The 23,612-nt window shown below is 39.7% G+C and overlaps 3 protein-coding genes across 7 annotated transcripts in view; 2 read left to right on the top strand and 1 right to left on the bottom strand.

Moving 5' to 3' along the window:
- On the top strand, positions 1 to 21,427 carry LOC111324701 (uncharacterized). 4 transcript variants are annotated; one of them, XM_022928315.2, is made up of 28 exons: positions 1 to 163; positions 1,746 to 1,805; positions 2,541 to 3,075; positions 3,290 to 3,736; positions 3,942 to 4,081; positions 4,823 to 5,023; positions 5,149 to 5,263; positions 5,453 to 5,544; positions 5,651 to 5,802; positions 6,200 to 6,383; positions 6,596 to 6,656; positions 6,985 to 7,040; positions 7,391 to 7,477; positions 7,593 to 7,636; positions 8,746 to 8,841; positions 9,298 to 9,433; positions 10,350 to 10,496; positions 11,070 to 11,288; positions 12,114 to 12,335; positions 12,476 to 12,683; positions 13,844 to 13,992; positions 14,651 to 14,962; positions 15,673 to 15,951; positions 16,612 to 16,817; positions 17,242 to 17,551; positions 18,616 to 18,791; positions 19,061 to 19,251; positions 20,095 to 20,258. In XM_022928315.2, exons 1-28 carry the CDS (start codon positions 125 to 127, stop codon positions 20,109 to 20,111), a joined length of 4,881 nt encoding a protein of 1,626 aa, XP_022784050.2. In that variant the 5' UTR covers positions 1 to 124; the 3' UTR covers positions 20,112 to 20,258. The 4 variants fall into 4 exon arrangements, with proteins under 4 accessions (XP_022784050.2, XP_088588204.1, XP_022784048.2 ...); XM_088732078.1 differs by having other exon boundaries at positions 4 to 163; positions 13,844 to 13,986; positions 20,090 to 21,427; XM_022928313.2 differs by having other exon boundaries at positions 5 to 163; positions 20,090 to 21,427.
- LOC111324687 (uncharacterized) overlaps positions 21,345 to 23,612 on the bottom strand; it is a 13,676-nt gene continuing 11,408 nt past the window's right edge. For both annotated transcript variants that reach the window (XR_015991356.1, XR_015991359.1), the window contains exon 2: positions 21,345 to 21,507. The gene's annotated coding sequence lies outside the window, so the exon portion shown is untranslated. The remainder of the gene's footprint in view (positions 21,508 to 23,612) is intronic.
- The window catches only part of LOC111324685 (uncharacterized), a 7,188-nt gene continuing 5,941 nt past the window's right edge, over positions 22,366 to 23,612 (top strand). The window contains exon 1 of the mRNA XM_022928296.2: positions 22,366 to 22,699. Within this exon, the coding sequence (XP_022784031.2) occupies positions 22,645 to 22,699 (55 nt within the window). The 5' untranslated portion in view covers positions 22,366 to 22,644. The remainder of the gene's footprint in view (positions 22,700 to 23,612) is intronic.

Consider the following 23,612-nt stretch of genomic DNA (forward strand, 5'->3'; position numbering starts at 1 on the left):
TTCCCTTGAGATATGAAATAATCTTTTGAGTTGCAATCCGCTCATTTCTTCGTTCTTTTTTTCTGTTTTATCTTTGAGAAAATGCTTCGATCGAAGGTTAAGCACCCAGATAGATAATTGAGGAATGAGTGTTGGGATCAGCCAGGTGAATTTCGATGCTCAGGTAGGCATTTGCAGTTTGACAAGTTGAAATCAGAGTTGTGTTTGATTATCAACAATTTATCTCGAGGCACAGTGCACTGAAAAAACTGCTCGCTTTCGCTCTGTATATGCTGCTTTTAAGAGCTTTGATTTGAATCACTAGTTATGCAAGCATGATATTTCCAGTTTAGCCTTCCATAGTGTTGTTTTACGTTCCTTGCGGCTGTTTCACAATTCATTAGGATCAAATTTCATCTATGATTTCGTGTTGTGTGTTTGTGCTGACTAAATTTTTGTTTAGCCTAATTATATTGACAATACACAAGATTCTTTCTTCGTTCACTTGAAAATGTGATGCTATATTCATATTTTGGGTTGGGCAAGAGGTTTTCTATTAGATCTAGGAGACAGTGATGAAGATAGGATGTTTATTTCCTTTTCGCAAAATAAGTTACTCTGAGTTACTTTAGTGAATCTTTCGTGAAACAACAGGAGCCGCGTTGATTCTTTGAGTTTTGGTGTGTCAGTGTTTGCCCGCCCATCACATCTGCCACACATGCCAATTTTCCCATTTCAGTGAGACTGTGTTTACGTCGAAAATGTCTAATAACATCCAAAGTGACTTTGAAAGTACACGGAATCTAGTAAACTTAAAAATATCAAACAACTTCAGTTAATTAAGAATAGGAAGCTTGCGGCTCAATTGAAAGTGCATGAACTTATTAACATCTCTCAGATCCAGGCATTGTGTCAAGCTTATTAAAAGTGAAAATGTTGGCGAAAAATTTACAGACATCAAGAATGTATTTTCTCCTGCATCAGCTTGAAGTCAGGCCAAATGGCAATTCTTTTAAATTCCTAAACCCCCTGCCTTCCTTATGAAAAAGAAGTTGATGTCATATCCTGAATTTCCCATGGACATCCTATCTTGATGGAGGTTTTGGTATAATCCACCACAATCCAACAGGAACATGTAAATTTTTGAAGTACTCTGCTAAATATACATCCATGGATCTGTGACTTAAAGAATTAGATTTAATTTTTATATAATAAATGTCTGCATGCAATTTTTCTCGATGCACCAGCTGGTGTTTTTTTTTTTTTTTTCATATTGGGAAGTTTTCATTCCAAACTGTAAAATTAACATCATATTGTTTGAGCCCTCCAGTCTTGTCACTTTAGGGCATTTCTTGATATGATTCTTATTCTTATTCGAAATTGCAATAACAAAGCTATAGCACTCAAGAGATTTCCATAAGTTCCTTGCTGTTAACAATATGACACCCTAAAGTGGTCATGCAAAAAAGCAATTTTAAGTCATCCTACTTTAAAATTCCATTTCCTATAATTCAGAGATTTTTACATAATTATAAATTCATGTGTTTAGAATGAAAAGTTAAAAAAATTGAATGGCACTGTAAGGATTAAAACTGACTGGCAGAAAGATCAAGAAAATTTTAAAAATATGCATAGATATAATTTATATCATCAGGCAAAAAAGGTTTATGTACTTTTTACAACCTTATCATCCACATGGAATTGTGATTTAGATGGAAGTGGTGAAAGGTTAGGAACTCATTGTTGATGCCTTTTTTATATGACAGGTGCTGGAAGACGAAGAAGAAGCAGCATTGGAGAAGGAAGATCAAGAAAGAGAGCAAGAGGTACTGTATGGTGAATTGAACCAACCTAATAAAAAGAGAGTATTTTAATGATGTTGAGACCTTTTGATAATTTTGTAGGCTTAATGTTTTTTTTAGTACTTTCTTGGTGTCAGAAAGAGTGTAAAATTTATGCAAAAGAAAAAAATTTAAGTAAAGATGATAGTGATCTTTCATTTATGAACAAAACTTATAAACAGGAGTGAAAATAAAACCTGAAAAAAATTCAGGCCAAAATGGGAGTTGAACCCATGACCTCCATGCCACCAATCACTTTCATTTATCAATTATTTATCCCCAGTTCAAATATATGATATTCATATATTTGTATAAACAAAATAAACAGCTCAGTATGAGTTTTTTCTACTAAAAGATCCAAGGGAAGGATGCCTTTTTTTTTGTATGTTCTTGTTTGTTATATACATGTATGTACAGCTTAATTACTCATTCTGTACACTCAGTGGTTAGAACTGCAAATTAAAGTAAAACATCTATATATTCTGTGCTTGGAACTGCTTAATTTAGTGCAAATAGTTTGGTTTCTATTCAATGTAGTTTTGGATTTATTTATTTTATATTGCTGAATCAATGTATTCACCACCAGGTTTCATGTATCACGCGTAGTAAGAGGTTATTAAACCTTAAGTTAAAAAAGTAAAATTCCTGTTTTCTACAACAAAGTTTACGTGTAGCTCACACCTGATAGAGTATGCTGTGTTTATTTTTCTTCCTATTAAGATTCGAGAGTTGCTAGACCGTGAACTGGACGATGGACTTCTTGATGATGACAATGCTTCTTTTTCATCACACGATCCTCGAAGCTCAGGGTATAGCAGAGAGACTCCATTCTCTGATGAGATTTCTGAACAAGTACCTCCAGCTATCTTTAATAGACAAGATTCCAAAAGGATAATACCATCTGAGAATGGGGCATTTGAAAGACCCTCGCTAATGACGCAGCGTGCATTTCAGCTCGTCAGTGAATCAGGAAAAAGCAAAGTGTTAAATCCAAATGAGGCACAAGAACCTCATGATTATCACCCTGGACATCAATATGAGAATCAGTATGAAACTCAAGCATATTATCACAGAGAGCAGGAGAGTCCTGATGATGAAGGCCATGATCGGTACAATCAAAATTATAATGGATATGAAAATGGTGTGAATTATTATCAAACTTTGCCAAATGATGTTGATGTTGATCAAGGTTTTGAACAGTATGGGAGCTATAGTCCTCATCAAAATATACAAGGAAAAGCCTCTCCACAGAATGGTATGTAGCACTATGGCTCTCCACAGCCAAAATATCCTCAAACTAAAAACTAAAAAAAACTAAAACTAAAATTGTGGATTTATATTGCGCCGTTTCCATGACGGGATGATCAACTGCGCATTACAACAATGCATGGAATAAATACTAATTACATCATTACAACAATGCATGAAATAAATACTAATTACATCATTACAACAATGCTTTGTAATAGATGCCAGTTACTCAAACTTATCTGAAGACAGCAGCAATCATGGTGGTTACAACTTGGATGAAGATTATGGAGGTTACATTGACAAAGGAACATATTCACAAGCTCCAGTACAAACTCTTTATACCCAAGATGCAGACAATACACAGTATTCAAATGAACAAAATTATTACAGAATAGACACCCCTGGAAATTATAGAGTTCATTATCATGGACACCATGAAAGATTTCCCCACACAAACAACAGGGTCACCAAAAGAGAAGAACAAGGAAGAAATGACAGTGAAAATGGCTTTTCAGGAGATGGTACCCAGGACACAACACAACTTCAGATACTATACAAAGCACGAGGCAGAAAAATTGAAGAACTGACACAGAAGCTCCAAAACCAGGAGGAGGAGATGGCAAAAGAGATCCGTATTTTAAAACACCAGATTGCACTGATGAAAGGTTTGTAGTAACATAAAATGAAATATGTGGGAAAACCAAAGCACCTCACCAATCAGAGCAAAGGTTCTTGTAAATGTCTCAAGCAGAGAGGGGTAAGCAAGAGTAAATGGATTGCAGAGCCCGGAAAATTGGCCCTAATGAGAACTTTGTCCATACACTGCTTCATGCATTTTGATTTTTTGCATAGTAATTTGTATCTTTGCAGATGAGCGTGATGGCATTGCAACAAGTCTTGAAAACTCACAGCAAATGGTGCAAACATGTAATACAGAATTGAACAACTTGAAAGGCCAACTTGCTGCCGCTTATCAACAGATTAATGCTTTGAAAGAAAGTAAAGAAGAGGTACATATAATTGAATAACATACTTGATTCATTGAAACTGTAATCATACTAGACAGATGTCACTCAAGCTTTCTCTCCTCTCTTCTCAGAAAAGGTTTTGATCCACGAGCTGAATAAACTCCCAAGAAATCTGACATTAAAAGTTTACTCCTATCCCAGCTTTTGTTATTAGCCTAAGCAAAATAGGAGTGTTGGCCAGGAGTATTGCATTACCACCAAGATGGGGTTCTCTATCATTCTAGGTAACCCCTCCCATTTCATCATTCTTCCTTCAAAGTTTGGTGGTACCAATTTTTATTACACGACTCGGGCAGTCAGAGGGCCAATAACTAAAATCAACCAATCAAAATGCTCTATTACCGGTCCAATATTCTCTAAGTATTGGAGCGGGCACTGTCCCGAATGATACCGCACTTGTGTCCCTTTGAACTTCAGTGGTATAATAAATCTCTTATTAACCAAGCTTGCTCGGGACTGTGCTGGAAGAACATCGGCCCTTGGTCTTTTTTGTACGGACCGAGCTGCACTCGGTCGGTACTGTCAAGACCTCAGGCCGATATTCTCCCAGTACCGCCCTCGCACTTGGTTAATAAGATATATGTACTCCAGGGTGTACATGTACTATGAGACTTAAGTGTTGGGGCCAAAAACTCACTACTATGACCTTGGCCAGAACTAGAACTCCAACCTCGATGTGCCAGAGTCTGGGGTACTGGTCACCACATTTTCACATATTTTCAGGTGGTCAGCAAACTTCATGTCAGTGAAACCACAATTGACAGCTTGAACCAGCAGTTGGTTGAACTGAGTCGTTCAGAATCCTTGACCAGGGCAAAAGAACAGCATGAAAGTGTTACAAATGCCATGAAGAAAAAACATGAGGAGCAAACCCTGACACTAAAGCAGAAACTGGATGAAGCTATTTTATCAAGGGACTGCAAGGTGAAAAAAGACAAAACTGTATTACACTTTCTGTTGTTTCTGGAGTTTGACAGAAAATTCCTTTGTGGATGCTACTCTTGAGAAATAATTTTAGTCCATTTAACAAATAATTTGTATGCTTATAGAATGAAGAAGTTAATCAGTTGCGGGATGAACTTGTGCAGAAAGCAGAAATGATCAATTCATTAACAAGAAGTCTTGATTCCAGTCAAAAGCAGTGTCAAGAAATCCTTAAGTCAGGTAAAAAGATTGAAATGATTGCCAACAAGCCATCCAAGCAAAAGGGTGAGGATGACCTTTGGCATTTAAAGTGTTGATGCCTGAAGATTGGATACACTAGAAACTTCAATATCTATAATTAAGTACACCCTTTTCCTATCCAATGTTATTGATATTTTTCTGTCATCGTGTTTAATAATTTTTTTTTAGGGACAATGTCAGAAATTAACCAATTACGCATGGCTCTTCAAGAGACTTCCACTGCAAGGAATGTTGCTGAAGGCCAGTGCATTTCCCTCAAGGTTTGTTTTCTTATTATAATTAATTCTATGTTCATTTGTACAATGTTTAAAACTTTGGTTATGTGATTATTATATTAAACTTTGCACTGTCTACTTCACGTATCAGCATGAGCTGTCAGAACTTCAAGGGCAGATCAAGATGTATGGAAGTGCAAGTAGGCTCGGTGTAGGATTAGGGCCTGGAGGCCATAATGAGTCTTTGCCACATCTGACTGCGAGAAACTTGAACAAAGAGAACTGGAGCACTCCAAAGTCTCAGTAAGGAGAGATTGTCTGTAGTTTATCTGATTAATACTTGTCACTTGGGCTTTAGCACTTACCCTTTGTCATCCTCCTTAGGATGACTATCAACTAACTTCTTTTTACAATATCACACCTGAATCGCATGGTAAGGTTACAAGAATAAGAGATACAATCACTAACTAGAGACGGTCTTGATTTTTTAGTAAATTCTCCCTGTCAGCAGCTTAGGAATTGTTTAGAGAACAGTATGGAGAATATGCATACTGATGTAAGGGTATAAAGGGGTTATGTGCTTTGCTGTGTTTGAACCCTAACTGTGATCTGAGTATTTCACATTTGGGTTTTAATTTTACTCTAACCTAAAATGCAGATGTAAGAAGCAGAGCTTTTATTTATGTTTTCTTTCTGTCAGCAAAATTCCATTGGAAGAAACAGTGAGTGAGCTGAGGAAAGAACTTGAGCACTGCTTGATTAGTTACAAGGCCAAACAGGAACAGGTGCATCAACTAGAGACAAACCTTGACACCTTAAAAGATCAGCTAAAAGATCAGGAAATGAAAGCTCAACGCATGGAACAGATTGCACAGGAACATGAGGTGGAGTTCTATTCATTAGTTTATTGACAGCAGTTTTTGACTCATTACAACTCCTTTCAAGTGCTGCATTATATTTCTTTCGTACCTCACAAGGTGATCCAACGTGTACAGTGTCTGTACGTGTGGAGCACTTGCTGTTTTCTTCAGTTTAGACCTAAGGCTAAAGAAAATTGGTTTATTTATCAGTGTTTCCCTTTTGTGACATTCACCAGAATAAATCGTTACAACTGGAGAAGAAAATAAAAGAAATGGAGGATAACAAGAAAGATCCAGGTAAAAAAATTTCCTTTTTTTTTAATATGTTTGAAATTATTCCCCAGCTAGCAACCTGTCAAGTACAGTTAAACCTATTTTTGCTAGGACACAACCCATTTTTAGCTGGACAAGTATCCATTACATCATATCTTAAAACGTTCTTTCCCCCATCCACCTTATTAAACAAGTACATTTACCATGCTTTTTTTGTATGTGCAGCCTTGAGCTCAATACAGAAAAAGAGAGACAGCCATCTTGAAAAACTGAACTTTGCCCAGAAAAATTAAATTCCTCCTCCCTCACACTCCAACCATTGACATATACATGTATGTGCTGATCATTTCAGATGAGGAACACCAAAGAGTGCTTAAGGATTTAGAAATAACAACGAAAAACCTTCAGGTGTGTTGCAGATTGTCATGAACTTGTGAACTAGAAAAAAATTCTCATCAGATAGTTCATGTATAAAGGCTGATAGCTGATAGTTTCGAAAGAAACTGTTTGGGGCTGCGTCGGTGGGAGTAACGAAATAATTTGGATATATCAACAAAGTTGAAGTGGTAAATTGGCCACCGTCACGATTACAAAAGCTGACGTTTCGAGCGTTAGCCCTTCGTCTTTCGCTCCGACAAAGGGCTAACGCTCGAAACGTCAGCTTTTGTAATCGTTACGGTGGCCAAATTACCACTTCAACTTTGTTGATATATCCAAATTAGTTCATGTATAAGCTTTCTTCTTTTCTTTGAATGAAGGAATCCACTGCAAACCTTAAAGAGGCTCTTCAGGAGAGAGATGATTTGACAGATGCGTGTGCTGAACTTAAGCAACAAATGGCTGAGGTAGGTAGCCATAATCTCGAACTACTGTATATAAGTTGCACATGTCTTGAATTTTAAGTTTTACCCTGCTGCAGCATCTGCTCTTTGATTTACATATTTTTCCACTCTTTTTCAGATGGTTGCAGAATTTGATGAAGACAAAAGGAACAGCATAGAAAAGTAATATATTGTAAATCGTTCTTGAACTTTGATCTGTTGGTAAACAAGCTATTTACAATACCTGCACAGGGAGAGAGGGATTTGTTCTAGCAATGTTCCAATTTTTTTAAATTCTCGTGAACTCCTTAACCCTTGATTTTTCTTTGGACATCTCTAAAAACCAGGACTTTTTAAGTTTTAAAATGCTGATATATTTATTACTCTAAAAGAAAGCGTAACGCTTACACACAAGTATCTCACAGTTCACTTTAAACCCATTAACTCTCTAGATCCAACAAGTAATTCTCCCCACTTACTGCCGTACTTGTCCTTGTGATGTAGACTGGAGAATTTGGTCTTATTCCAAAATAAAATTCTCTAGCAGATGAGCTTGTCTATTCTCCTAACCTGTTTACAAGATAACTTAATGGAACTACAAGGAGAAGTTGCATGTTAATCTTGCGATAGTTATGCACTAACTGACGCACTGACTGACTCATCGACTGACCGACTCATTGACTGACTGACTCATCGACTGACTGACTCATCGACTGACTGACTCATCGACTGACTGACTCATTGACTGACTGACTGACTCATTGACTGACTGACTGACTCATTGACTGACTGACTCATTGACTGACTGACTCATCGACTGACTGACTCATTGACTGACTGACTCATTGACTGACTGACTCATTGACTGACCGACTCATCGACTGACCGACTCATCGACTGACTGACTCATCGACTGACTGACTCATCGACTGACTGACTCATTGACTGACTGACTCATTGACTGACTGACTCATTGACTGACTGACTCATCGACTGACTGACTCATTGACTGACTGACTCATTGACTGACTGACTCATTGACTGACTGACTCATCGACTGACTGACTCATTGACTGACTGACTCATCGACTGACTGACTCGTTGACTGACTGACTCATTGACTGACTGACTCATCGACTGACCGACTCATTAACAGACAGATTGACTGGTTGGCTGGCTAACTGGCTGAGAGAAAAACATCCTGACAGACAGACAGACTGTCTGACTGATATGTTGGTTGATTCATCTATCCTTAAAGTAAGTGATTGATGAGCTTCTCGACTTTCTTTTAGATGCAGAGAAGCTTGCCTACAGCTTCATGAGGATGCTAAAAACTTGCTAAGAGATCAGTTGACCCAAGAATATGAACAGAAATTCCACGAGTTGAAGTATATTTCTCTGGGTGTCTACTTTTGTATCTCTTTCACTTTAATTTACGGCGTGGGTTACTGTCCCACGAGAACGCCCTGCATTATTTACAACTGCACACTCTCCTTAACATCGTTTAAAATTTCAATTTTACACTTAAATTTCCTACAGTACCGCTCAAAGTTTCCCTCCAAACTCGTTCCTCGATTCACCATCCTCGATTCTCGAAAACCGTGATGATCGAGATCGAGCCGTGTTTTGAGACGGTCGAGTCGAGAGTCAAGACATTCGAGACTGGAAAACAAAGGATTTTCGCGCGATTAATTTTCACACAACTTGAAGCTTTGGTACCAAAGCCAAAATCCTACTACATGCACAAATTCTGTTTTACACTTGGCAGCCAAAGGCATTCATTAATCTGCTGATAAAAGCTTTTGAATAGACAAGCAAAGAACTCTTCTTTTTTTTTTTTTAAGGAAAGAGTTGGAAGAAAATAGTGAAGAGTTGATCAGGATAAAGGAATGTTATGTACAGCTAGGCGAGGAGAGCCGCGGTTTGGAACAGAAAATGAAGGAAGAATTTGAGAAGGAAAAACAATTGCTATTGTCCGGGGTAAGAGAGACGTCATGTCCAGGGTTTTAATGCTCTTAAGATTGAGATTAAAGGTCTCAGAATAATATGGTAGTAGGGATCAATGGAGTCCCATTGTGTCCGAAATGATATTATAACATAACCAAAGTAAAGCGCGCGCTCTGATTGGTCAATTTAGCGTTCCCCATTTGCCCATGGGTGTACGCTGCTGACGTGAGCAAATGCAAAGACTATTTTTCCGCGCGCGCTTGTTTTTTCTGGTCGCGTAAGATTTGTTAAATAAACGGGAACTCTTTAGCTACAATGTATCAATGTTATGTTATAAAACAAATGGTAAACACCACAGCGTACACTATTGAGTTATGGATGCACTTGGGAGGTTTGCTAAGCACTCAAGAAGCTAGAGTCGCTCTCGGCTGTCGCCTCGAGCGACTCTTACGCTTCTTTCGTGCTTAGCAACCTCCCGCGTGCATCCATAACTCAATAGTGTACGCTGTGGTGTTTACCATTTGTTAATGAGTGACGAACGCGAAGCGGGAATGCGATTTGTTAAACACGCCGAGTTTTAGAGTCAGAATTGGACGACACGAAAAACTGTTACCAATTTGTTGAAACTACGACAAAATTAATGAACAAAAAAAGATCTGACAAACTTGTTCATGAATAAAGAACAAAACGGTGACCTTTCCTACGAGAATATGAACCAAAAATGTGTATAGTACAACGTACATTCATGACGCCAACCGCATACTTCAAATTAGTTGACTTCGAGGAAAAAAAATAGCAACATAAAATTTATATAGACCTCAAAATGCAAGAAAAAACACTGCAAGAGTCTAGCACTTAAAATTTGTCCGAAGCCCAGACTTCCTTTGGCTTCTACTATTCGAGATTGACCACCAATGTGTACCATATTTTAATTTATCTCTTTCGTCAGAGTGAAGCCAAGTTAGTCGATGAATTGCGGGCTTCTCTTGAAACGCAACACGCCCAGCATCTGGAAGAGGCCCAAGATCGGTGGAGGAGAGAAGAGATGAAGCGAATCAATGATGAAGTTATGAAGCAAAGGGAACTGCTTCTAAAGGTTGTTACCGCTTTTCAAATGTGTCTATAGCCCGTCCGAAAAAAATCGCGTGCCTCACAGAGTTCGAACACGAACTCCTGTCATTCGCGATCTTGCGGTCTCTTTAACTGAGCCGTAGAGAACTCTTTAGCCATCTGTGGTAGGCCATTTGCGCAATGGTACAAGTTTGGGTTCATTAGTGATGAATATAGTGAGGTTCACCGTTGTTAAAAGCAGTTTTTTCCAATTTAGAGTAACGATTTTGGTTGGCTTGAATGCTTTGCGGTTCTAGTGTCGTGCAGGAGCTCGCCCTCAAACCCCCCCCGTAGATTTTTCACCATGCTCGTTATTGAGTAGAAGTTATGACATTTTAATCAGAGGTGTATTGTTTTTTCGATATGTCTATGACAAAAAATCGTTTATTTTCAGCTGTAACTTTTTCGAACCGTTGTAACCTCTTGACGCCTTGAAAGTTTCTCTTTTTCAGTAGACTTTACGTTTACTATAACTATTACAGTTGGGAGTTATATCTAGTTTAGTTCTTGTTTCTTGGAATTTTTATCAGGTGTGTAGTAATTTACTTTCAATGTACAGGATATGGGGGAAGAAAAGTTTAAAGCAGTTGAGGAAGCTGTGTCAAAAGCTCGTATGGAATGGAGCAGTGAGCAATCGTCTTACTTTGCTGATCAGATAGCTGCTGCTAAGAGAGAATGGATCAAGGATCATAACGATGAATTAGAGAAACGTTTAGCTAATGCTATCGAAGAAGTGAGACGAATATGGGACGAAGAACAAAAGCTGAAAACAAAGGAGGTATAGTAGTAATTTTAAATTTTATTACGATACAGGAACACCTTAATAAACGTCGGGTCGCATTTGACGTATTTTCACGATAGTAAAGTTTAATTTCGTACATCAGCCCGGTGACCCTTACTGCCCGAAATGATTCTAGTTTCCATGGTGAAGGGCTAGCACAATTTTTGCTCTCTCCCTGAAAAGGATGTTAGTCGATCGAAGGCGACCTCCAAACCGACATTTTATTCGTTTTTTATGACAGTTTAAGAACACCCATGTACAAATTTGGGTGGAGAGAGAGAGAGAGAGGCACTATGATCTTCCTCAATGTCTCTAATCTGTACTCCTCCCCCGAACCAAGTAATAAAAAAGTGACAGGAAATAACTTTTACGTGATTAAACGAGCCACAGTTTTCGTTTCCAGGCATCGATTGTTCCGCATGACGGTTTCCTGGGTGCTGGAAACCCTTTGAGTGATTTTAGACCTAGGCTTTTCTCTGCGTCACCCAAGGCCAGGTTGCTGAAAACAAGATTTGTCTGAGCCAGACTTGAAATTAATTTTTGATGTGGTTTTGTAGCTTTGCACAGATTGTTACTGTTCATACCGTGTATTTTGCTGGAAAGGAAACCTCACATAACGTCTGCCCTGATATGCGTTATTATGCATGAAAAAATTAAACCTACTTCCAATTTTTGTACCGGCTGGATTAACGATATACTTCTTTCGGAAAATTGGTGTCAATTACTAATAAAGTTAAAAGTATGAGAACTTTACGTTTCCCTTAGACATTAGAAACTATCATGATTACTTCCTTCCTGCTGATGTAGTGTAAATTTTGTCAGGAGATAGTTAAAGTACGCACAGAGTTGGAGAAAGCACACGGAGCATCCCGTGACCAACAGCTCAACCAGGCAGTAGAATTGGCTTTGTCTCAAGCCCGCGCGGACTGGCTGAAGAACGAAGAGGAAATGAGACAGCGAGAGATTGATCAAGCTGTTGAGGTGGCCATAACTAACGCAGTGGCTGAAGCTAAGAAGGAATGGCAAAAGGAGATTGTGGCTCAAGTGAGTACTTTCGGCAGAGTGACTGTCAACTCAATGTCGCTTTCTGTAGACTAAAAAGGCTTGAATAAGTATGGCTTCTCTCGAGTGCTTCCAATAGCCCCACAATGAGTTTTTACAAATCCTCACCATCGTTTTTGCAGGACAGCCTATTACAGACCTCTCTCACTCAGGAAAGGCTCCGATGGAAGAAGGAAGACGAAGCGGTGAGAACTAAAGCGATAGAAGCTGCTGTGGCTATTGCTGAAGTGAAGTGGTTGGAGGAGGAACAAAAGAAAATATCTGAAGCAGTGGAACAAGCCATGAAGACGGCGAGGGAAACGTGGCAAGAGGAGAAGAAACGGGACATAGGTATAACTATGCATAGAAACGTAATGGTACATAAACAAGTGGAAAAGGGAAAGTGACCGGTGCTTCGATCTCATTATGACGCCATTGTCGTGGTAACTGAAAGAGCAAAACTACTGTCAGAGTCAACATAACAAGTGCGCGAGGATGACAACGATACGTCGATCATATTTGCTACTACGAATGTCGCACAGTCATGAACCAATTCACCATATAGTTAACTGTAGCTCAGGGGTGGTGTATCAGAGCGCAGAATCCGAAAGTTATTCCCGCATTAAGATATTTTGCGCAGCACTCGTCTCATAAGTAGGGAGCTTAAGATACAGACGTTTTCGGGGCGACGGCGACGTGGAGACCGATTAAGATTGGGGCGAGATTGACTGCGCATGCGGCCCCGCCGTCGCCCTCACGTCGGCGACGTGAAATCAGTGAGTTTGCCGTCGTGGTGAAAACGTGAGTTGATCTTGTTTAATATACTGCCAATTTTGTCACTTGTATTAAAGTGATTGCATTATCACATTTCGCACAAATCATCACACGATGTCTCGGCCAACTCAAGAGACCTTTTGTTTTCTCTTTTGGTTAAAATGACCGAAGCAACAGTGAAGTCCAAATCGTCGAGGTAAGTTTTGGGCACGTACGCGTACAGTACTTGAATTCTTAACATAAAAAGGAATTTTGCTTGCTGCCATTCCCTCTATCAATTCGTAGATGCACCTCGAAAACGTACACCTCAGATCTATGGACATTTTCATATGGAAAATTGAGGTTTTTAGACGGAAACATTTCATACAAAACCAAGAACTCTTCATCGCTAATAAGATTAGCGTTTGTAGTAAAGGACGAGGAGATGGCGGAATTGTTCAAACTTAGCCATGCTACGACAAAAAAGTCTTAATTTATAAAGCGCAACAATTAATTAAACTCGACGTCATCAGAATCTTAACAACTTAAATTATGGCACGAAAACAGCAACCTCTGGCCCAGTCTACCTAGGTTGTCACGTCACCGTCGCCCCGAAAACGTCTGTATCTTAAGCTCCCTGGTTTCTTTAGATTTGCTTTACTTTGCAAACGGAACTTAGCAAGTATATTTGAGTACATGACTTACCTTCGCCATGTTCATCCAGTTTGTTTAATCTAGCATTGTTCGCCTTTCTGCAGCCATGGCGGTGGATTTGGCTAAACAAGGGTGGATGTCTAGGAAAGAAGATGAAGTGAACCTGGTCTTAGAGTCAGCCAGCTCTCAACTCGTCGAACAGTTTGAACAGCAGAAGAAAGAGGCTGTGGAAAAAGCTCTTGGCGAGGCACAGGTAAAGAGATCAGTTGTTACGCTTGTAAAATCATTCCATTACTCAACGTATCTCCAGCTGTGGTCGCCAAAGCTTTACACCTTTTTCGATATTATTATTCAATGGTTGTTTCCTGCCAAATTATATCGTACCTCAGGTTGTTTTCCCGCGGAACTTTGGTTGTCTCCCGCGTAATTTCGCAACGTTTGTTAGTTTGTTTTTGGTCAGGAAAGCTGCTGTGGAATTAAAAGAAGAAATCATCACTATCATTTATGCTGCTTTCCTTACCGTAAAACACCCATTCTGTTGCTTGCCCTCATGTACAGTTTTTACACACGGTTGTTTGATCCAATCTATTCGCATTCGAATAAAGGGTGTAAGTTTCTAAAGAAACTGGTACTGCGTCGGTGGGGGTGACAAGGTAATTTGGTTATATCAACTAAGTTGAAATTGTAAATTGGCCACCGTAACGAGTTAAAAAGCTGGCATTTCGAGCGTTAGCCCTTCGTCTTTCGCTCTGACTAAGGGCTAACGCTCGAAACGTCAGCTTTCTAACTCGTTACGGTGGCCAATTTACAATTTCAACTTAGCTGATGTAATCAAATTATTCGCATTCGGTTTGTTCAAGCTTTTGTACCATGCTATGGTAATCTTTCGTTTCTGTTTTTTATACATACAGTTGTTATGGGAAAAGCGATTGTCCGAGGAAAAAGCTTCAGAAATTGCTTCCATTAGGGAAGAAATCTTCAGAGAATTTGAAGAACAAAAGAAAGCTGAAATTATGGAAACCTTAGAGGAAGCCAAGGAAGCATGGACGGAGGAATCTGAGCAACAGAAACGTAAAGAAGTCAACGAAGCTATGGCTTACGTGGAGTCCGAATATAATAAGAATTTAGAAGACTTTAAACATAAGACATTGAGAGATGCTCTCGAGCAAGCCAGGAAGCAGTGGACTACTGAAGAACTTTCACATCGAGAGAAGATTCTTAAGGTGAATGTCGTAAGTTGTGTAAACTTCATTTAGAAGGGAGAATTACAAGCACGTGCTCTAGGGTTAGTACAGTAGATTATGGAGAAAACAAGATGTTTTGGAAGAAAAGGGAACTTTTCTTGTCTAAGTATTAATTTTATTCTCCGCTCCGAACTAGCTTGCGCTTTTGGACGAGTGTTTATTCGCCCGCGGGTAAGTAGGAGACTTTGAGCAGTGCGAGCCGGTGAGAGTACTGCGAGGGGTCTGGCACGGAAATTGAAGCCTCTTTATTAGTGCCATACCCCGGCAAAACTACCCGCTCTTTTCTCAAATCCTCCCGCGGGCGGAGAAACGCGCCACGTGCAGCACTAATAATGAGGGTCTACTGGCGGGGCTATCTCCGAACATGAATGATTTGTGTACGTAAAACATTTCGCCAAAATTCTTTATTTACAATTAATTTTAACATTTTCCATCCTTAGCCATCTGTGTTCCTCCGAGTTTTTTAATTCCCCCTTTTTTGTGTTTCTTTCCTTTTTTGGCTCTTCCAAGTTGAAAGTAGATCGCAGGTTTCACAGCGCAAAAAATTGCTGGAAAAATAGTTAGAGAAGAACTATCAAGTGAAGCTAAGAGGACGACTTTAAATATAGAGCGCTCTGCGTCGGGTAAGAAGGAAGGAGTCTCGTTCATGTTTGAAAAAGTTTAAGAGCTTGACCTCAAACTTTCTTTAGGCTCGTATATTAACAGCCCAAGAGGACTGGCGCAAAGAAACAGCTAAGTCTACCCAAGAAGAGATTGACCGAGCCTTGTCCACTGCCAGGGAGGCCTGGGCAGTTAAGGCAGATGAAAAATTGGAGAGTCGTGTCAGGGAAATAGAGGCGAATGTGCGACAACAACTGGGAGCTAAATTCCAGGAAGAAAACAAAAAACTTGTAGATGAAGCACTTCAGGAAGCAGAGGAAAGGTTTAACCACGAAAGGAAGAAATTAGAAGAAAACTTTCACAATAAGGTGAGCTTTACTCATGTGCGTTTTTTGAGGAGATAAATTGGCGTGATGGTGAGCGCACCGAACTCCAGATTCGAGTCCTGAACGAGTCAATGTGTTTTGTTCCTAGGGACGACACTTACTTTTCTCATTGTCTCAGTTCACTCAGTTCACCAAGGAGTATTATAAGAGAACACAGCGATCTCTCTGGGAAACTTGACAAAATTATGTAAAGTAACTTGCGATGGAATAGCATTCCTTACATGAAAGTAGCAACACTCTTAATCGCAGTATGCATTGGGATCAGGGTATTGGTATTGTGAGCCTTTTGGCGAGCAAGGTTAACTTGCCTGACAAACTGCCATACATGTTTGTCGGGAGCGAATCAAATTTAGCGGCCGTCCTACGGTTTTTGGTCAAGTCGTTGTTATGCTATTTAGTTTGATTTTTTTATTGCGTATCAGTTTGCTTCTGCTTTTGTCATGACCAATATTTGTATGTAACTTGCGGTTGGACCTTTATCTTTCATGACATTCCTCTGTCTAGAAATCTTATCACAGCTCTCCAAAAGTCCTGAAACCCCCTGAATACAATGAGACGAACATAGTAGAGAAGACATCTTGCGCTGGTTCACAATTCATGCTGCCATGCTGAATATCCTCTTTTCTTTATACCTATCCTTAGGCTGACGACTCTTCACGTGGACAGTGGGAAATTGAGAAGGCCCGCTTGTTGAAAGAACATCAAAACTATCTTGAACACATGCGCACTGAATACGAATCCAAGCTGGCTGATCAACGTGCAAAGATTGAGAGGGATCTGGACATGAGAATGAGAGGCGAAGTAGAGAAGGCGAGAAATTGTTTGAATAAAGAACAGCAAGATGTAATGTGAGTTTTCGTTATAATTAAACAATGGGCCAGTGGTGTTTATTATTAGTTCACTGCAATTTAACAATGGGCCAGTGTTGTGGGCACCGCGGGAGCTCCGGGAGTCGAGCGCTCGACTCCTGAATCTCTTGCGATGCGAAAGTCAAAAGAAGAGCTTCCGCAGCGCGCTAACGTCAATTTTTTCCATGGATTTTTTCGACTTGTGCGGCGGATCTCGCCGAAAAGGAGGGACTGCTCGTAGTCTACTCACGATGTCTCTCTGAACCTAAGAGTACAAATGGGTTACAGAAAACTGTCAGGCTGCCTGCTATGAACCAGCTTCCTGTTATTCTGTGTTATGGAAGCCGGTAACAGCTTTGGCAGTAAAGGGCCATTCTTTATTAGTTACGCCAATACTTTCAAAATCCTTACAAATCCTTTTTAGAGCCCGACTTGAGAAACAGTATGAACAAAAAGCGAGAAAAGCAGTAGAAAACGCAAGAATTCAGTGGGAGAAACAACAGCAACAGGAGATCAGCAAAAGTAACGAGGATGCTGTGAAGCGACAGCAGGAGTTACGGGAAAACGAGAGACGGGAAAACCTGTCTACCAGGGAGAACATGAAACACGAGCTAGCCTCGGTCAAGAAGGAATACGCGATGGTGATAGAGAAACTAAAGAGAGAGATAGCAGAGGAGAAAAAGAAAAGTCAGTACAACATGAAACGACGAGACTCGAGGGATAATGCTGCTCAGGTAATCTCAATGAGGTAATTTGGATATATCAACAAAGTTGAAATGGTAAACTGGCCACCGTAACGATTACTAAAACTGACGTTTCGAGCGTTAGCCCTTCGTCGGAGCGACGAGCGTTAGCCCTTCGCTCCGACGAAGGGCTAACGCTCGAAACGTCAGCTTTTGTAATCGTTACGGTGGCCAATTTACCATTTCAACTTTGTTGATATATCTAAATTATTTCGTTACCCCCACCGACGCAGCCCCAAACAGCTTTAGAAACTATCAGCCTTTAGTCTGAATGAGGTGTCTTAAAAAAGGTGAACTGATGAGCCAACGCTGAGGTATCTTTATTCGACACTCTGAACCATTTACAGCCTAACATCAGTATATTTTTTCTCTGTACTGTTCTCCATTCATTTGTTAAAGTGCCGACAAGAATGACTTGTTTAACAATCAAAATCTTCTTGAGTCTAGGATCATTTCCTTTACTCTTGTGACACTTATGTTTGATTAATAGTGATATTGTCAGGAGAAATTAGATGCTGGTCACTCGTAGAGGTTTAAGACAGGGCCTGGACACTAACTTTTCAACTTATTAGCCAAGTGGCTAGTGACAACGTAGATGTTACGACAATTTCAGTTTGTTTACTAGCCAAACTGGCGAGTGGAAATCGAAAACCACTAGCTTGAGCTGAATTTCTGCTAGTCTATGATTGGTAGGCTACCGTTAGTGTCGAACCCTGGTTTAAGGGTTAAATGGAAATACGAGTGTTTCTTAATAATTATTTGATATCTCAGGCTTAAAATAATTTGATAAAATTTATGTGCTTACAACCCGCTTTTGTTCTTTTGAAGTCTTTCCTTTTCCAGTTTCTTGATATTGACTTCCTTTTTATGCGTACCTTAGTGACATGCATTTAGTTTTGAAATAATAAACTTTCTTTGCCCTTCGTAACTGACTACAAGGTTGACTATCAAGCTGACTAACTGACAAAATGATAGATTGACTAACCGACCAGAGGGACAGGTAGAAGATAGAAAGATTGATTACTTGATCAATTGATTGATTCATTTCCACTCAGACCTTGCCACAAGCGAACAGCGGTAGTGACACAAGTTTCAGTAGCGTGGATCACGAGTCAGCCACCCGTGGACTCCACGAACTACGTCAATACTACTTGGATACCATCGCTAAGATACGTGATGACGTGTTGAATCACGTGCACCAGACCAAGGCTAGTGCGGCCAAGAAGATCAGGTGAGCAAAAATTTATTTTGCATGTAGTGCATTTTTGAAGCGCAAATAAACAGACACGGGTTTGGTTCCCGTCGCGGCCTGAACTTTTTCAGGCCTCTTTTCTGCAATTGCTAAAATTGCAGCTTGCCTGCTAGGATCATTACTTTACTTGACATAATTATTCCAACTACTCGAGTAACTTAAATTTCCTGAGAATCACCCATCAGTCGATGATCCCACAGGTAAAAGCGCTGCTGCTTTAAAGTTGCGATTTTTCATTTTTCGAACAGAGGTGAAGTTTTAAAAGAGCGTCACTCCACGGCCAAAAAGCTTCGTAAGTACTACCTCCAATGTCTGAAGCAACTTCTTGAGGAAGATCGCGTGGCTCTGGAGGGTAACAGGTCTCCCATCAGTGCTGACGATAAGTTGAACAGAATGGCGGAGGCTTTAAAAACGCTGAGTCCTGATAAGGAATCTACCGGTAAGCTTTCTAGTTTAAAACGAAAATCTTTGCAGATTAAATTTGAACTCCTTGCAGATTAAAATTAAAGAGGCCTGAAATAAGGATGAGAACCCGTTTCCCCGCAAAAACAGTGCGTCACTCTGCCAACTTTAGTCACAACTTTTTTGGGAGACCTCTGGTCAGTTGACATCCCAAACCCCAGATCGCAAACAATTGTCCTGCTTGAAAAAAAGTTATGTTCTTATAACCAGTTTGTACAGTGGAACCTCGATTGAACGAACCTCTATACAACGAAGTCCTTGGTATAACGAACGATACTTTAGTTTCAGCCCGGCTATAGTTACAGTAAAATGTATCAAACAACAAACATATGAAATACATATATATGAACTGCGGTTATGAAACGTATATGTGCACGATCCTTCGCAGTAAAGCGCTATTTAAGCAATAGTGAAAATCAGACCTGAAAAAAATTCAGGCCTGTACGGGATTCGAACCACTGACCTCTGCGATACTAGTGCAGCGCTCTACCAATTGAGCTAACAAGCCAACTGGGAGCAGGCCATCAAATTAATTCGACATAAACCCGTAGATGATAAATCAAACAACAAACATATGAAATACATATATATGAACTGCGGTTATGAAACGTATATGTGCACGATCCTTCGCAGTAAAGCACTATTTAAGCAACAGTGAAAATCAGAACTTCGACATAACGAACACTTGATATAAAGAACCAATTTCCCCAGTCCCTTGGCAATTCTTTAAATCGAGGTTCCACTGTATCTGTTACCCTATATTCATATACCTCAAATTCTTGACAAATTACTAAAAGAGTTCTTTTTTCCTTTAGGACAGCATTTCCAGCAACCTGAAGTGTATGAAAGCGCTCAAACGCCTCGTTCGGCATTATTCACTGTGTTACGAACTTCAAGCGAACCTGACGTCCGGGACTTAAAGTCACTATGTACGCCAACTCCCGTCAGACCACGTGACGGGCTCCCTGATGGAGCAAGCGACACAGCTCAGCCAGTCACAACTAAAGACAGAGCATTTACCCCCATATTAGGAAAGTTACCAGCAATGGACGACTTGCTAAGAAAAAAACAGTTTGCTCCGGAAAGGGAATATGAAAATTTTCCCTCTAAGAGGACAAATATTAGAGCCATGAAGGCCGATAATGTGGTTATTCCAGCTCTTAAGCATGCTACAGACATAAATTCAAAGCACGATGTTTCAGTACCTTCAGATGACAAAGAAAAACAGGTGGCCAATGCACCTCACGAGCGTGCCTTCAAGGATAAACCGTCTCCGTCGTACAAGAGGAATGCTGCTTCTCCCGCTTTTTCTACGAAATCTTACGAGTCAGACCAGTACAGTGAACTCCCCACAGTAATTCACGTTTCAAGACGAGAATCTAGTGGCTCAAAAGATAGCAACAGCAGTGTTCAAAGTCGTACCTCAGAGGCAAAGGATGACATAATCTCACCCATCAGGCCACCATCTGCGAAAAGTAGAACAACTCATGTGTTGTCTCGTGAGAAAAGAATACAGGCCTCAGCAGGTTTACCTTCGAAGCCTCGGATCGATGTTCGAACGAAACGTGTGCAAAAATCTTAACGATAGAGTTTCAGTTTGGTGTCATCCACTTATGGAACGGAGTGTGATCATTTCCGGAAACAGATATTGATCGTAGAGGTTTCCCCAACGTTGATTGAACCAGGCTTTTTCACTTAGCTTCTTCAATTTGTTCCTCTTAGTAAAGCTATAAATTCTTAAATGTCACCAAGCGAATGAGACTGATTATTAATCAAGTAACAAGTCTTAAGAGTCTAAGTGGAATTTCCTTCCTTTGTAGAGAAGGGTTTGCGCTTCCACCCTCAGAGTGGAAATTAAACGCCTACGCACGAGCTTGCCCATGTATACAAATTGTCGATTCGCTTTAATAAGGACGTTTGATTTCTCTTTGCAAAAAAAAAAGGGCGAAGTACACTAGAGAAAATACAAATAAGTAGAAAAGAATAGTTTTTAGTCCAATTTTTAATGTCCTATTTTTGCAATACTTGTCAAAAGGCATCCCTCAGTTGGTAAGACTGTTTCTACTCCAGTTGTGTACTAGTATTCTTTTCTCTGAGAATCTTTAATTTATTGATCAAAGTTTATTGCAATTTGTAATAAAAATGAAATCCAGTCTTGTCTAGATATTCTTGAAGCAGCACCGGTTGTTCTTGAGGCCTAAACCAAAGTTTGATGGCAAATTGCAAAATCAGCCTGCAAAAAACCAAACAATAAACATTGCTTTCGCATAATCAGCTTAGGGGTATTCTATGTTCATCAGTCAAAGAGGATACATACTGCGAAAAATTCTCTTTTTCGTTTATCGAGATGTCATCTAGTTGCTGAAGGTGTGAAGAAAAGAACTGAACCTTAAAAATCTAACCTTAAGAACTGAACCTCAAGAAGTGAACTGTTAGAACTGAACCTTAAACATGTAAACTACCGTAGGCGCGAGAGAAAGCGAGTAAGCAAGTCACGGTTGGTTTAAGTTTATCTGATCCATTAGGAGTGACGCTGAAAGTTTTTAGACCAATCACAAAGCGAAGTAATTCGAAACCAAAGCAATCTCGGACAAGTCTCATTACTCTTTTGAAAATTGCTCTGAACCACTTTCACTGTGAGAAACGAGCTAGCTATAGAGCCTCGGAATTTTAGGAGGATTACAACCAATGAAAACCTTTACAGAAGGTCCTCTTATAACAAACAGCGTCACAGTCTCATTGTTCACAACTGCTCTGGTTGAAGTTTGACGCAATATTGTTCAAGTTATTTCGTAATTAACAATGTAATGTTTACATTTCAAACTCCGGCAAGATGGGACGAACAAAGCCTTAAGGATGAGTGCACAAGGTCTAGTGACGTCAAAAACTCGCGAAAAATGAACAAGATGTGGTAAATGGCTTAGAACTGAACGAAACAGTCGATCGTGTATTGAGATCGTCCGCGTGAGGTGACGTCTAAAGAACTGTTGTTTATGACTTGAGTTTTGACAACCTTTAGCGGTAATCACCATTTAAGTCGATTCAACCCTTAAACTTGACTCTGATGATGACTTCCGCTCTGGTTTTCGAAACGTCAATCAATGTTACCAACAAGAGTCCTTTACTGAACAACTCACAGCCGTGCTGTTTGATTGAGCTTGAATGAGCTGAAAAGAGAATGCTTGGGAACTAGTGGACAATGTCGTACCTTAAGTGTGTTCTGACCAATTTTGAATCGATGACGTCATTTTCGTAACAAATGGGTGGAACTTCAGTACTTGTTTAGACTTCGAACAACTTCCTACAGCATATTGCAACGCATTGGAAGTATTGCGTATCTACAAGAGTAGAATTTCGAAGGCTATACAGAATGAAATCCATGCTTTATGTGGCTATTTTAGCAGTGATACACATTTCTACCCAAGGTATTCATTATTTGAATAGTTTACTGTCAGTATCGATGTAAAGTGGCTCGCTAGGTATTGCGTATCGAGTATTAAAATACTAGCTACATCAGTGTATGACATAGTTGATATCATAGTTCACTAATGTTTTCTCTGCAGGTCAGTTTATAGGGCATTTAGCTTCGAAATCTCAACTGGCTGAGGTTCAAATCGTCTTTCTGCGCTCATATACTGGATTTTAGGGCAATAATTAGCCACAGGCAGCCAAGAGGTTGATAGACACATTGTCAGATCTTAGTTACTCACCAGAGACTGTTCATCTTCGCTAACCGTCCAGTTATGAGTGTTGATCACAAACGGTGCGGTAACAATTTCTGACTGCGTTGCAAGAGACAAACGGAAGCTAGGATCTCTAAGACTAAACTTGTTACTTTTCGATAAAAAATGGACCTGATTTGACCCTATTTTCCAAATTGATCTCGTAGCAATGTAGCATTAAATTCCTAAACACTGTGAATGAAAATTTTTTCGCTTCTTAGTACTCAAACGAGACACATTTTTCGTCTCCATTTTGCCGTAAGTGTCAAGCCTGACCTCCGTTTTAAAATTTAAATTTAACCACACAATCAGTGATAATTCTGGGTGTTTTTTCTTTGATGCATTTATGAAAACTCTTTAAAAGTTAGAGTTAAAGTTAGTTAGATAACTTGGATAACAAACAGATAAGTGGTGAGAGCCACTCCACTACACGGTAAAGCCACGATAGGGCTAATTTGCATCATTGTTAGATTGGGTCAGATAATTGAAAACATTGCGCCAGGGTGGCATTCACTGAGACAAAAGATCTTGAAATGTGTCATTAATCTTAAAAACTAATTAAAGTGTAAATAGTTGAGTTGCAAAAAACAAGCAGCAATGATAACTTTTTTTCGCA

The sequence above is a fragment of the Stylophora pistillata genome, chromosome 1 (genome assembly GCF_964205215.1).
Source record: "Stylophora pistillata chromosome 1, jaStyPist1.2, whole genome shotgun sequence".
Taxonomy (NCBI): Eukaryota; Metazoa; Cnidaria; class Anthozoa; order Scleractinia; family Pocilloporidae; genus Stylophora; species Stylophora pistillata.

Bases quoted from the DNA above. Each gene is read 5' to 3' on its own strand.
- LOC111324701 (XM_022928313.2), top strand. From the start codon at position 125: ATGAGTGTTGGGATCAGCCAGGTGAATTTCGATGCTCAG. The intron at 5,264-5,452 runs GTAAAAAGATTG...ATTTTTTTTTAG, and splicing joins TCAAGAAATCCTTAAGTCAG to GGACAATGTCAGAAATTAAC. The intron at 16,818-17,241 runs GTGAGTTTTCGT...AATCCTTTTTAG, and splicing joins AAAGAACAGCAAGATGTAAT to AGCCCGACTTGAGAAACAGT.